General features: G+C 38.9%; 1 protein-coding gene across 1 annotated transcript in view; it reads right to left on the bottom strand.

The window, feature by feature from the left end:
* The window catches only part of POLR3B (RNA polymerase III subunit B), a 943,591-nt gene that overhangs the window by 715,164 nt on the left and 212,252 nt on the right, over positions 1-16,175 (bottom strand). The window contains exon 2 of the mRNA XM_078673925.1: positions 12,357-12,389. Within this exon, the coding sequence (XP_078530051.1) occupies positions 12,357-12,389 (33 nt within the window). The remainder of the gene's footprint in view (positions 1-12,356; positions 12,390-16,175) is intronic.

The following is a 16,175-nucleotide window of genomic DNA, read 5'->3' as shown; positions in this document are numbered from 1 at the left end:
GGATTTCAATAACGCAATGGACAAAGCACATGAGGTGCTCCCACCACCAGCCTGTCCTCCACACCCCCCAAGGGGGACGTCAGTGGTACTTAAGGAAATAATGACTGTTTGCGGCTTTATAGATGTATAGAGAGACACTCTCAGTCCCAACAAGACAGGTGCTCTCTGTAACTAAGCGTTAAAAGCATAAAAAGGTAAATAATGCCAAATGTAAATAGAAGATTTAGTGCTAATTTCTTATTACTAATCAGAAGCCAACAAACAGCACTGGAACTTGCAAAGTTGTAACATTAATATTGAAGCTTAAAGGATAGAACACGACAGAAGCTTGCAGGGCTGAAAGTTCTGGGAAAACCCAAAAGAGAAACAACAAATATGATAGGCTATAGGAGCGGTGAGGCATAAAGTACTTGTATAGCATGAGAACAAGAAGGAAATGATTAGAAAAGGAAGTTCATGGCTTCAAACGAAGATTTATCAAACGATTTGTTACAAGGCAAACAACCACGATATAAAGAAAAGCTTACACAAAAGAGAGGATTCAAACAGCAAAATCATGGCAGTCACAGAGATCAGTGGACTGGCAGTGAGGTTTACCTACAACAGAAATAGCAATGATAGAAAATACATTGACACTACACACAGTGAATACAAATTACACAACCCAGACCCAGTGCAACACCCAAGCTTCCCAAACTGCACCATCATGGAGATCTGCACCTTGGAATTAAAAAGGTTTGAGCACAGGGAAAAGCTGCACATATAAAGGCTTTACAGATCTCGGAGGCAGAGTGAGAGACCTACGGTCTAAAATAGGGGAGATATTTCATAGAGCTTTTGAGAATGACTCCCATGCATCACCCCCTGTAAATAGAATGAGGTTGTAAGATCCTCACCAAAAGTCGTATAAGAGGTCAAAATTTTGGTGGTACCATTATATTAACCCTTGCAGAAAATGACTGGAGATGGCACATATCAAAGCAGACAATCACTTAGACGGAGATCAAAATGGGAGGCAAAGATTTATTCTTATTCTCAGACTTGTAGTAAGAGAATCAACCAGAAGTACTTTAAATATAATAAAAACTAATGTGTTGAACTGGTGATCAAGAGTCATCAGTTGTACCACCCAAGACAAATTTTTTGAGGGTGCCCTATTTCAAGCTGGACGACAATGTTCATTCCTGCCTTCCTGAAGGTGTTTTTGTGAATTGCAAACAAGCCCCGGACGTGGATCCTGACTTCGAAAATATTACCTCTTGTTAAGGGGGTTCTTGCACATTGCCCGTAAACTGATCGCATCTTCCATATTTATTGTGGCAGACGTTTGATTGACTTCATACTCCTCAACACTGGTGGCCTATTCTCTGGAAATGTAATGGACTTAATATAATTTATGTACATCATATTAGTGGACGAACTAATTGCAAGCCAGTAGACATTTATACTATGCATCAGTTAGCCCGAGGAAGTCTTATTGAAAGACGAAACACATGTTGGCTGTGCTGGTCATATCTGGACCATTGTTTTTTGTGGTTACATTCTGATATCCCTTATCCTGTATTAGGGACAGGTACAAGTTACATTGTCTGTTGCTTTACTATATTTGTACCACTCACATGATCTTCACATTCGTAACTACTGAACTACATTTGCTGTAAAAATCGTATCTGCCATGTTCTAAAGTCATGACATTGTTATCAATAAATAAGCTTTCTTAGCCATTAGATTAGGTTGTGATTGTATCCACTGTAATAGTTTTGTGCTCCAGACACTTGTTGGATATTGGAAAAGTCATTGCTTTAGAAGTGTACTCTGCTGAACCTCTTTGCAGCAGGGCTGCAGTCTGTGGTAGCACATTTTACATACTGCTCTTCTTACTGATCACACTTGTGGGAAGGTTTTTGTGCTGGTCACATCTCTCCACTGCTGCTACGTTTGTAATAGAAATAGAATGAGGATGTAGGATCCTCACCAATAGACGTAGATGAGGTCAGAATTATGGTGGTACCATAATATTAACTCTTGCAGAAAACAACTGCACGTATCAAAGAAACTGTCAGGAAGACGTAGATCAAAATGGGAAACAAAGATTTATTCCTAGTCAAAGACTTGTAGTAAGAGAAACAATTGAGGAGCTTTACATTTAATAAAAACTAATGTGTTGAACTGGTGATCGAGAGTTATCAGTTGTACCACACAAGACAAATTATTTGAGGATGCTCCTTTTCAAGCAAGAAGAAAATGCTCCTGACTTCCTGAAGGAAAGGTAAAATATGTATTGGCAATGCCAATAGGTCTGGCTTATGAATTAATGTTAATTCAAACAAAGGGTAACTGTTCCAAATCTGGGTGCAATCGTCACTCACAAAAAAGAGAAAGGGAAAAGAAGTGGAAAGTAGGTCTAAACCCCACAGACTAGAGGCAAGCGCAAGTCTTGTCTCTTGATGCCCTCATGCTTCATCATCAGGCGTTTCTACTCGTAGGCCCGGTACTGCAATGCCCAACGGGTCCCCCGAGGGGTCGCTTTAGCGGAGATCTTTTATTGGTCCTGCTATGATGAGTGAGGGTGTGAGATAAAGGGTTCTGAGAGAAGGGTGAGTGAGTGAATGATAAAACCAGCTAATGGATACCAGGGTGAATTAAGTTTAATATATAGGTTCGCTTGCCAGGTTAAAAAACCCATAGGTCGTATATTACAGATGGGGCATAATGTGTCTCAGTAACTTTTGGTCAACATGTTAGCACTGTCTGACTGGTCAGAATGATCTCTGGCACTTCTTCTGGACCAATGAAGTGAGTAAAAAGTGGGTAAAAAAAAAGACAATGAGCAGGCAGGCTTGTAAGGGGAAGGTGCTGGCAGACAGAGCACCCGACGGCAACCTCCATTACGGTGCGGGCAATTACATGCACTAGCCTATGGAGCAATTAACTGTTCTAGACTAGGCTGCAACAGGAGCAGCCAATCAAAGCTGTAGCCACCTTGTAGTTGTGCACAAGGATGGACAGTTCCTTCTGATAAGGGTTCTTGACCCACTCACGGTCTTTTGTTACCTACTTTCTACTCACTTCATTGGTCCTGAAGAAGTGCCAGGGATCGTTCTGACCAGTCAAACGGCGCGAAACATGTTGACCGAAAGTTACTGAGGCACATTATGCCCCATCAGTAACACACAAACTATGGATTTTTTAACCTGGCAATAGAACCTATATAGTAAACTTAAAACCAGCTAAGGGATACCAGGGTGAATTATCATTCACTCACTCTTCTCTCAGAACCCTTTATCTCACACTCTCACTCATCATACGGCAATACAAATAAAAGATCTCTGCCAAAGCGACCCTTCGGGGGACACGTAGGGCACTGCAGCGCCGGCCCGACGAGGAGCAACGCCAGATGATGAAGCATGACACCCCTCGGGATGTGAAAGGGCAGCAAGAAACAAGACTTGCACTTGCCTCTACTCTGTGGGGTTTAGACCTAGGCTCTTACTTTCCACTTCTTTTCCCTTTCTCCTTTTTGTGGGTGACGATTGCGCCCAGATTTGGAACAGTTACCCTTAGTTTGAATTAACACAAGGAGCACGGGTACTGGACCACCATTAGTTTCTGGTCCACCCCCCTCTTTCTTGGTACTTATGAATTAATGTGCCTTTTGTGAGTGTAGACACTCAATATGTTATCATACACGCACTCAGTCACTCATATTTGCGTTTATGCATTCATTCATCAATCCACAGACTTATCTTTTCATTCACCCTCTGACACAAATACACAAACTCAACAACATGTACACGGTAAATAAAAAGAATGTAAATAGAAAAAAAGAAGGCATACTCACTTCTAAGCACGGCAGGTATATGTTTGCAATAATAAAAAAACACAGCAGGTGTCTGTCTTGCAAAGGTATTGCAATTAGTCTAACTTTGTTTGAAAATTCAAGCATGGCTGCCACATTTAGAACCAACATGTTGGCAATCTTGGAATGGTAACACAATGATATACTAAGGACAACAGCATTCCATAATGATCTTTTGGTTTATAGGAAGAGGCCACGTAGAATGTGTGGCACAGCAGATGAGATTGAGTTGTGAGCAAGTAACCCTTTAGCACTACCAGGAGAGCTTTATTATATGCTTAAACATGACAATAAAACAAGAAGCAGCGAAAGGGGTACTACAAAAAAAAGGAAAATTCAAAAGGATGGGCCAACCAGCCCTGATACTGAAGCAAACTCATTTGATGGTGGATGTACACAATTGTTCAGAAAATGCCATCATTCAAAAGGAAAAAGAGCCAATGGCTGATGCAGACAGAACCATTACCCCATGCAGTTTGCGGTCATGGATGGAGATTGTAAATGACTGACAGACCAAGGGCAGAAGAGGGCGGACTCAAATGCTCTCTATGTATCTGTATAGAGATAGATAGATAGATAGATAGATAGATAGATAGATAGATAGATAGATAGCTAGATAGCTAGATAGATAGATAGATAGATAGATAGATAGATAGATAGATAGATAGATAGATAGATAGATAGATAGATAGATAGATAGATAGATAGATAGATAGATAGATAGATAGATAGATAGATAGATCGATAGATCGATAGATAGATCGATAGATAGATCGATAGATCGATCGATAGATAGATCGATAGATCGATCGATAGATCGATAGATCGATAGATCGATAGATCGATAGATCGATAGATAGATAGATAGATAGATAGATCGATAGATAGATAGATAGATAGATAGATCGATAGATCGATCGAAAGATAGATCGATAGATAGACAGATCGATAGATCGATAGATCGATCGATAGATAGATCGATAGATCGATCGATAGATAGATCGATAGATAGATCGATAGATCGATAGATAGATAGATAGATAGATAGATAGATAGATAGATAGATAGATAGATAGATAGATCGATAGATCGATAGATATGGTTATATTTTTTTAATGACTTTTGTATTACAGGATCTTGGTAGACATCTAAGAAGATATTCTAGCACGAAATACTGCAATGCAAATGTTCTTCCCTTAGGATATGTCAGAGGCAGTAACCAACATCAAAATCATTCCCATACAACGGTGCTTTGACATTTTGTGTAATTAAATACCTATATGCAGTCTTTAACAATCCACCCTTAAATGCCTGTTAATTTAAACCAATGCTTCTCACAATTAATATGTCAAGCCTAATGTATTTATTATAACTTCTCATGAAAAACAGATTAGACCTATGGCAATGGAAATATTTTTCCTAGCGAACCAATCAGGACTGTAGCTGTTATAACACCATAACCAACGGAGGCCTCCCATATTGATCATAAGCTTTCCCACAAGACAACCATCAGGCATACAGTCATACAATTAAATAGCTAAAAAATTACAGTTGTCATTGCAAAATACTACCCCTCCTAGGAGGATCTAGCAATGATTTTGACAATCACAAATCTTCTATACCCAAAGTTTGTTAGAGGGGGTATCCAGCATCAAAATGCTGGACTACTATGGTAATCTGTGAGGTTCCATGTAAAAAAATACCGGTCCATAGGTTTTAATACAGACTAATAACAATCGCACTTAAAGGCCTATTGACTTTGACAAAAGCTTTTCTCAATCAATTTGACAGGCCTGCTGCATTTATCGTAACTTTTCATTATAATCAATCAAGCCTATAGCGTTTATCATAGACTTGTCACCATAACTAATTTGGAACTATTGACCTGTATTGGTTCATAAGCCTTCCCACAAGGCAACCATCAGGAATACTATACCAAAATTACAAATATGTACAAAAATAAAGTTTTCAAAACAATACACCGCCCCTAACGGGCATAGTTCTTTGGGGAAATTGAGGTGTGCTGTGCTGTAAATTATACTGCAATGTGTGGGCCTTTTTTTGGCCTGGATGTACTTGAATTTCAATAAAACCTGTTTATATAAAAAATAAAAAAACAATACATAGTCCCTACTGATATAGTGCCACATAAAGATCACTATAGTGCAAATAGGCTGTCCCCATTGTTTGTTCAGTTGAGTCACTAACACAAAAGCCCATTGTCTGTTACAGTAATCTGTGAAATTCCATGTAACAAAATGCTTGCCTTCAGGCTTTAGCACAGTGTAATAACAAGCCTATCCTAAAAGCTGCTTGCCTTTAACGCATACTTCTCACAATAAATAAGTATGGCCTACTTGTTTTATCATAACTTTTCATTATAAAAACGGATCCCACCTAGGGAATCTAACAACTTTGCACAGTGAACTGATAAGGCCTCTTACCCTCCCCAGTAGCTTGTAACTATATGCAACCCATGTCTAGAGAAAGGCACCAAAGCTGGCACCTGTCAGGCATACATTAAAAAAAATCAAATATATGCAAAATTACAGTTTATAAAACAATATCCAGTCCCTCTCAATAGGGCCAAAATACAATCATCATATTGAAATTTTGCTCTCAGGGTTTGTCAGAGTGATAGACCAACACCATAACATTTGCCTACAATGGTAATTTGTTAAATTACATGAAACCAAATGCCTCTCCATGGCCTGTAACATTAGAAGACAACAATCCTCTATTAGAAGCCTGCTGACTTTATAATAACTTTTCATAATAAACGGGCCATTCCTATGGCTTCAGGCATACCATTTCCCTGTACACCAATCAATACTATAGCTTTTATCATTAGCTTATGACCATAACCAATTCAAGCCTACTGTACAGAGCATAAGCTTTCCCACAAGGCGACCATCCAGCATAGTAATAAAAGTAACAAGCATTGGTAATGCATCGGTTTCGCCGCCATGTAATGAATAAACAGATGTTTTCATCAATCAATGTCGGGAAGAAGGAAACAGCTCCCTGACAGATACCACGGGAGTGGATAGGATGTGGGGCAGCAGCCAGAGGTGTGGGCTCGAGAGCTGGGGATTCCGGTTCGAGTCTCGGCTGTGCCGCACAACATACTGTGATTCTATGCAAATCACTTAATCTCTCCCTGTGATAAATTGTTGTATCAATGTGCTGCAAGAGTAAGAGATAAAACTTTATGAAACTATAGTTCCACCAAAAACAGATATTAACAGTATTTCAGCAGCAGAAAACTGAAAAGGGAAGCAGACCAGGAACAAGCATTGGTAAATGCAGGAAAATATGCTACAGAAAATTGAAATGGAGGAAAGGTAAGTGGGAAGTACAGGAACCAAAGAGAAGGCCCTCATTTAAAAAAAATAGATTTTTCTATTCAGCCGAACCCTAAAAATGTAAACAAAATTGCAGTTGGTAAGCAGCATACTATATCTCCTAAGAAAGGCTATTAGGGATTGCAGTATAGTAGTGCATATCTTCTAACCTCAGTTTGTTCAAATAAATCACTAGCAGCAGAACCCTTGCCCACTACAGTAATCAGTGAAATGCTATAAAACAAAAAACCTGCCCACAGGTTTTAGCACAGTGTAATAACAAACCATCTTTGAGCCTATTGGCTTTAATGCATGCTTTAATAATAAGTAATTCAGGCCTAAACGGTTTATCATAACTTTTCATAATTAAAAACCTATGAAATCTGGCATAGTTTTCCCTATGAACTGATGAAGCCTTTACACATTACCCAACACCAGGCTATTCAAGTACAGATAAACGGGCAACCTTCATGTATACAGCTATAAAATTAGAAATATGTTAAAAAAATAAAACTTGCAAAACAAAATGCAACCCCCCTCTATAGGATTTAACAAGAATCATCACAGGGAAACCTTCCAGGGTTTGTCAGAGTGGCCAACCTCAAAACCCTTGCTTACTCAAATCAAAAAAATACTTATCTGTAGGCCTTTAACAACAATACACACCTAAATGCTGTAGTATCTTGGCTTTTATGTTATTCATATAAACTCTTGCTGTGCCAGTGGAATGTTCCACTCCAATTGGTATTCAATGTCATGTTTTAATTATGATTAGATTTTTAATTTAATGGGTAGTATGAGTGATTTATTTTAATTATCTCACTATTTCCTGTTACAGCGCAGTTTTCCTTTGGATATCTTTTATTGATGTCATCTGTGGCTTCTGGATTCTATTCTTCTTAGTTTTTCTCTGTCTTTCTCTTACCGTTGTGTTCTCTTTTCCATTGAAGGTTTTCTTCACCTACTCTTTGTTAGTGTCTGGTTTTGGTCTGTTGGTCATTGTGGTGTGCTATGACTTGTTTCTTTTTATACATGCCTGGCCAGCAAGTATGTTTTGAGGTAGTTGTTGGTGTTTTCTCTTTTCGTTCCTGTTGCTGTGTTGGAAAGGAGGATGGTATTCTCACCTTTTGCCGTCCTTTTTATCTGTTTTCCTCACCTGTTACTTCTCTGTTTTCCTCATGTATATCTCCGCACTTTCTTTTGTTGCTCTCTTTTCTCATTGATTTGCGATGGTTCTGATTTACTCTTTGTCTTTCCTCTTACTTGGTTTTCTTTCTGTTTTCATTAATTATTTTTTATATATGGAAGGAAAGGGGATATGTAGTATCCTGGTTTTGATGTTATTCATATAAACTCTTCAGACCCTCCAGGATTTCGCGATTTGCAGCGAAATCGGCACTTTTGAAAAAATGCCGCGATTTTTACAAAAGTGCCCGCGAAATCGGCACTTTTGTAAAAATCGCGGCATTTTTTCAAAAGTGCCCGCGAAATCAGCACTTTTGAAAAAATCCGCTCTCAGGGCATTAACATCTCCATGGGAGAGCCCCCCCAGCAGCCGTTGAACATCTAGCAAGGTAGCGCCACTATCTCTTGCAAGACTGCCATCTGGACACTCCTTCACCAAGATGCCCACCTCAGAAGTCACATTATAGTATTCTCACATGGCCCTTCAATGCCTTTACATTCTAGCCCCCCACCCCACCCAAGCTTTCACTTTTATTCCCAAACTCTTAATTTGTATCGACTGCTGCTATCATGCGTGTGATTTATTGTTGTTAAAATAAAAGTGTCTCTGTAGTAACTGCTGAATGAGAACTCTTAACAAAAGAGGAATTGGTATGGACCGACAACAACTGCATTAGAAGAGTAAATGTGGGACTGCACAGGAGAGAAAAAGCTTTTGTGATTTTTTTTTTTTAAAAGTACAATTTGTTGCTAAACACCTGGAGCTGATAGATTATGAACAATAATTATTAATATTAACAATAATCACCATAATGATCTTCGTCATTTTGTTGCTAATGTTGGGACGAATAGTTTTTTTGCAGCTCTCCTCGAATTTATTAGGCAGAGATAAGACATTTCCTGCAAACTAAGGGGCTTATTTACAAGCCCCTATCGCCACCACAGCTTCACTTTTCACGACGTTGTGGTGACGATAGGGGCTTCGCCTTATTTCCAAGGCACGTGGCTTAACGCTGCCTTGTAAATAAGGCACCCTTTCACGCTATACTTAGCGTGAAATGGGAGGGCAATGGGTGTTACATTGGGTGTTCTACTGCAACACCCATTGATTTTTAAGCTGCCCCATATTTACAAGGATGGCGTACAGATGGGGCAGCGCCAAAATTAAGACCAGGGAAAACCTGGTCTTACCCTGGCGCAATAAGGAGAAATGTTTACTTTCTCCTCGTTTTTGCTGTTCCCATGTGTGCTGCGTTGTGCAGTACGCATAGAAACAGCAAAAAGCAATGGATTGTTTATTTGCTGGGAGGTGTCCCTTCCTGCACATAAACAATAATTTTAAAAAATGACGTTTTGTACCTTCTATGTGTGCTGCATTAAGCAGGCCACATAGAAGTTACAAAACGCCATTTAAAGATTGTTTATGTGCAGGAAGGGACACCTTCCTGCACATAAAAAATCTTCCCCTTGCAGCCCAGGCACTCTTGCACTATGGTGCAGGGGTGCCTGCATTGGCGCTGAGCATCTGCAAGTAGCGCCGGCACAGGGGGGAACACAGGGCTGCACAGTATCCTTGTAAATACGGTGCAGTCCAGTTCCCCAGAAGTGGCGAAGCGCGCGGCGTTAAGCCAAGGAGGCTAACAACGTGCTTTGCCACTTCAGTGTAAATATGCCCCTAAATGCTTAAGGACAGAACAACCTCAAGATTATTATATATTGTATAGTATTATATTTAATTGCACGTACAGTGACTGTAATTAGTTCAAGAGCTACGTCTTTTCATAAATCCAAATTCAAGATAGATTAGATTAGATTTGGGGGTTGAACCAGCTCGGACTCAGGCAACACAGTTTTGTGGATTGACAAATCCCAATTCACACTCCTCTCTTTTAACAGTAGACATAGAGGCATGATCTGATCGCAAACTGAGCTGTACCTGAATATTCTACACACTGGGCACTTTGGTACATAACACCAGGTTGCTCTTCTAGACAGACCGATCCTGCATCTGTACACAATTGGAGAGTAGGTGAATATAGGCTAGGTTAACCGAAGACTGAATTCAAATATGTGGTCTGATAGTTACAGTCAAACAGCATTTGTAAACCACAACACTGTAAACCGTAGGGGTATCTGGGCACATGGTCTCTATTGAAGACTGAAGTCTGGCAGGCGAGGGGGCTGTAGAGAGCTGGGGAGGGGGTAGGGGGTAGGTCGTTCCAGGTCTTGGCAGCAACATGAGCATGGGCGTCAATTCACTAAAATGCTAGGAGTTCGTGGAAGGGACATCACAGGAAATAACATCACATCAGGGTCTATTTCAAAGTGGAATACTCTGCTAAAACAGTTTCCATTGTTTTAAAGCTGAAAATGAATGATTATGAGTAATATAAAGTGCCGCAAAAATGCCGCTAAATTTCCATATTTGTGCCGCTAAATTTCCATATTTGTGCCGCTAAATTTGCTAATCCATGCCGCTATATCCTGGGGGTCTGACTTTGCTCTGCCAGTGGAATGTCGCATGAGTGATGTGTTACAGAATGTTGGGAGCCACAGATGTCAGTTGAGAAGGGCTGAGCAGGATGCTGGCTGCTCCTGGTGGGGTCTTGTATTGGACTTAACTGCAGTAACTATCTACAAATAAACATCTGAAGATCCTCTACACGTCTAGATTTCGTTACTACAAATGTATATCAACTTTAACATATGATGTTCACATTAAATACACATTTATAATAAACTGGTCAGGCTTTTAGGCCTTGATCACTGGATTGCCATCATAACCAATTCAGTCCTGCTGCATGGCGTATAAACATTGCCAAACAATTGCAATATATGCTATCTTTTTGGTGGAAGCAAAGAAACTCGGCACAATCAAAGTCTGTACTCAGGGGATCAACATGTGAGTGGAGTCTAAGCCTCTATCTCAGTAGAACTCTGAAAGCTCTTTTTAGTGAATCACATAACGTCTGGCGAGAGTTGCACTGTCAAACCAGAGCTAAAAATCCATGTAGGTTATTGACTATCATCTGTGCTGCTGCTGCCGGGAAAAAAAAAATGTCTAGTTATCGAAGACACTTTAATAGGATTACAAGGTCATGTATGTGTCTCTGAAAGTTCATGCTCAGGCAGCTGGATAAATAAAGAAAGGGATGACTTTATGTTGAAGCACACTTCTGCTCAACCAAAACATGTATCCTGGCTTACAACATGTGGACAGAGCCAAAGATCTTCATCTGGTGCTTTTCACATATTTGTCTGGAACAGAGGTGCTCTTGAACCTGACCATAAAAAGATTACGCTTGGAAAGGCTCAATAAAGGAGTTCTGGTAGCATCTTTTAATAGCAGCGTATAGAAATTTGCTACTACTGCTGTATAAACCTTTTACTCACAAGTAAATTAATTAGACTGAGGTCCACTGTGCATAGAGTTTCTACCAATGTACTGTTCTAGTATGTGTGACTGGGCTTGTATTCAGCTTTAGACAGTAAGAACATTTATCATTCCTCATTAAAAAAAATCAGCTGTCAAAAGAAACAGTTATATTCACAAACAAACAATGACTTAATAACCACAATTCAGGATCATGGTTAGTAAGACAGTCCAACATCAGCAGGTATATATGTTCTATTTGAGTCCTTAGTGGGAACGCCCTCCAACGGATGACCAATGTTTAAGAGGCGAGAAAATAAGATGGCTACACAATAAAATAACAACATGTTTTTGGAAAATTCAATAGAGATCCCCAAAAATGAGTTGATGATTAATGATTATCTAAAAGGAGCTCTCCCAGTCAATTTACCCTCAAGTAATCACAATATGAAAAGCAAAAGAACAATTCTAACAACAAAGTTTTGGATGGACAGGTACTTACTAAAACATCAAAATTATATTTTTGGAAAAGTTAAGTAGCTCAATAACTATTTAAAAAAAAATGTTAGAATCTATTAGTTCATCATTATAGTACCTTTAGAAAGGCTGGTAGAAGCTTCCATTTTTCCTGTTGATAAAGGAAATAAAAAACATTAATATCACTCTTTGTTCAAGAGGAAAGTGAGACTTCTAAATGGCTGCCTTTCTTTAAAATATTATTTTATCTACAGCAACAGTCACTATTGTACTTTGTAGAAGAATACTGGTATACATCATATCAATGTTTGAATAAAAACAAGTGCAAAACTGATTCGAATGTAAACACCTACTTCTACACTTCTAGTTATAAACTGTTTCTTAATTGTCTCACATGCAAAATGGACTTGTATTTAAAGTGCGGATATTCATCAGCATGCCATATGCTGGACTGCTTATTTATCTCAATCTTCACATCACTCTAAATCTGAATCCCTGCCTCACGTAAAGGCTTTTGTACATTATAAATGGCGCACTTGCTTCAAGTTGGTTCACAAAATTAATATTAGCATATGAATTGCAGTAATATGTACATTGTCCATTCCATCCATCAGTGACATCCCTAATGCACTTTGTTGTATACGATCATGTTAATTTCTCAACGACATTACTTACTTGCAATTAGTGAGGATGCATTCCTGGATACAATCCACAGTGCCCAACACCTTTATTTCCGTCTAGTGATATATTAAGCCATTGACATACTGCATCTAATCTGATAAGCGAGGTAAACCTATGTTACTTGCAACTGACATTGTTCCTGGATGTATAATGTATATTATCTTGAAGCTTAAAGCAAGCTCCAAACAACTCACCTCTGCACTCTCTGTAAAACAAAAGAGAATAATTATCATTTAGATAGTAAACATGCCCTACATGTAGGATATGGGGATGTCTGCAAACAGGGAAAAGAGTAGGAAAAGGTTACTTACATGTAACTAGTGGTTTGAGGCCTGTACTCTTGTAGCTTCATATGCTGGCTATACCAACCTTCACGTAGGGCAGAATTACCACTTATTTTTCTGAAAGTTAATAATGTCAATCTTGGCTTTGACTGAAATCAGAACCTGTGTGATCTCAGCGAACCAGAAAGCAGATGCAGATGTTACCGCGGTTCCAAAAGTGATGCTGTCAAAAGTATTTAAAGATTGAACAATAAAGAACAATTGAAACTGAAAACATCGGCTTGTTCGTGAAATCAAACTTTCTTTGACTTATTGTCGGTAATAAATTGTGCTTAAAGTGTGCTGGGCTACTATGTGTTAAATTGCTGAAGGTTAGGTTCATTGGATCAGCCTTAAATTGAGGGAGTATAGGGAATTGTGCTCCCAGCCCTTTGTTTGCACCTTTTCTGTTCGTTAAAACCAATAGGGACTTTTTAGACTAGTGCTGGCACCTTATGCTTTGATTCCCTTTTTTTGTTTTTGTAGAAAACTAATTACACATGTGTCTGTTAAAACACAACTTAAATGACCTTGCTATAAGTAGCAATTCACAAGTTATCTTAGATGTGTGATTAGGAGTACAGGTTATGTACATTCACATCAGATCTGTTTCAATACTACCACTGGTGAACCTCACATTTTATGCATGCTAGAAAAGCTATAACCCACTACACAAAATATTTGCTTTCTTATGCATATAGGCTTAACATCATTTCATGGTTATAAATAGACATGTTCTACTAACAGGTTGCAGTAATTAACCAAGAGGGTAAGTTATATTTTAATATTCTCACTTGGTGCTACACCTTTTGATCCCCACCAAGCAAGTCGAGTAGTAAATCCATGTGTCTTCAGTATAAGGTTTTGCAACAAATCCAGTAACTATGGTTTTCACAATATTTTAGCCATCATAAAGGGCCATCAAATTGAGCACGTGCCCGCTCAACCGTTTAACTTAGCTGCATACCGACCTTCATCTCATCTAGCCCTACATACCTCTCCATTCACCAATTTCTAATATTGTTTGGTATGATCTCTCCATTTAGGTGTGTCATATTTTTAATAGGCTCGATGAGACATCAACAATCCAAACGATAACTAAACAAGGTCGACAAAATATTGCACACAAACCTAAAGAACTGATATTCCTAAACCAAGCTTCAAGAAACGTAGTAAAATAATAGCCCATGGTTGTTGTTTTGGTTTACACACACTCTATATGTTCTCTTGGCACATCTCTTCCTCTTCTCCGTGTATGACCACAGGAGTTAAAAAGACTGTTATAGTCATCTGTTCTGTGTCAAACATGAAATGTAATACGTGGAAATAAAACCTGTATGTGATTTATGACAATGTGTTAATAATGAGATTCTATGGCTCAGACAGTATGAGGTTTGCCTACGTGTAGCGTGTTCAAGGATTGAGTCAACTGAAAAAAATGAGTTTACTCTAATTTAGTTCCAGGTGAACCACTGTTTTAACATATAAAAGCATAACACAAAACTATAGATATGTTCAATTGAAATGATAAGAGTAAAACTTTGTTACAGTGGAACTTAAACATGAATGAACCGAGCTAGTCTGTAGTGCTTGTGCTGTATTTACAGTGTAATTAAATTGCCAAGATCACTTGTAAACTAGAAGCTGTATTATAGTTAGGGTGTTGCCTTTCCCCATGGTCACTGAAGGACGAGTAACGGACAGCATTTCAAAGAGGAGTGCATCTGGCTGCTAAAGCCCAACAGCATTAACAGATGTGATTTCTTAAATCAAATGATAGCCAGCGCTATATAAAACCTTTTTAAATAAAATAAATAAATAGGAAGTGTATATGGTGTAGGCATCTAGTTAATATTGTATTGAATTGTAAAGTATATTCATATACCAGCGATTAACTTTCATTAATATTCAAAAAGCTTCTGGGATCATGAGTAAAAGGCTTCTCCATCAGTGGTGCTTGGTTGCTTATATAACGTGGCATATGTACAAAGAGTTTGTGTTTAGCGATAGTATTTATTTTCGCCAATATAAAAAAAATAGCTCTCTCATTCTAGTGTGGGTACCAACATACATATGTACATACAGTGCAGAAATATCTTCACAAACACACAGAAACACCTCCCTAAATGTATATTTGAGTGGCCTTCGTGTCAGAATAATGATTTGATCTCAGCTCAAATAACTGACTTTTGTTTAGGGTATTCAATTATTTAAGCTGGTTCTGGCATAACTGGAGGGCAAGATGCTCATAATGTGCTTGTGAAATACACTCAAGTCGTATTGTGCACGTTTATTTTGTTTCATACAAAATCACTTTTGTTTCCCTCCTTCAGAAACGTCTTGTGAAAAAAGTGAAAAGTATTACAGGGTGGTCTAAGTCAGTACAAACAATTTATATGTGACATCCATGTGGCAACCCTGTAGCAGCATGTTTGCGATAGAAGTCACCACCTAAAAGAAAACTTCAGGTTATCAATGATCAGGCTATAAGTTTATGAAGGCCCTTATTAGGTCGAGCTAGACAGCGCATGCGCGGTCTCTTCAAGACCTGCTGTAATCAGTCTGAGGGATTCAAGTTCATCCCCCTTCTTGCCATTGCTTTTCACTTGTCTATGTCAATGAATTTTAAAAATCCTAGCTTTCTAGTGGTCAGTCCTGCCTCTTAGTCTCTCTTTTCTCTCCTCTGTTCCTCCCACAGAGTAGGGACTTAGTACTGTATCATTCTGCTATGCTTCTTTATCTGTTCTTAGAGGGGGAGGGGGGACTATTTTCTTCTTGGCTTTCTGCGTTACTGTTTGTCTGCGTTCAGCTTCAGCGCCCTAGCTAATTACATTTAAATATAGCATTCTTCCCACCACTGCCCCTTAATGCCACAGTGGTGTTACTGCCGCCTCCTGCCCCATGGCTTTTATTATTTTTAGCCTTTTTTTTTG

Source organism: Lissotriton helveticus, chromosome 1_1 (assembly GCF_964261635.1).
Source record: "Lissotriton helveticus chromosome 1_1, aLisHel1.1, whole genome shotgun sequence".
Classification (NCBI taxonomy): Eukaryota; Metazoa; Chordata; class Amphibia; order Caudata; family Salamandridae; genus Lissotriton; species Lissotriton helveticus.
This window is presented reverse-complemented; position numbering and strand designations above follow the sequence as displayed.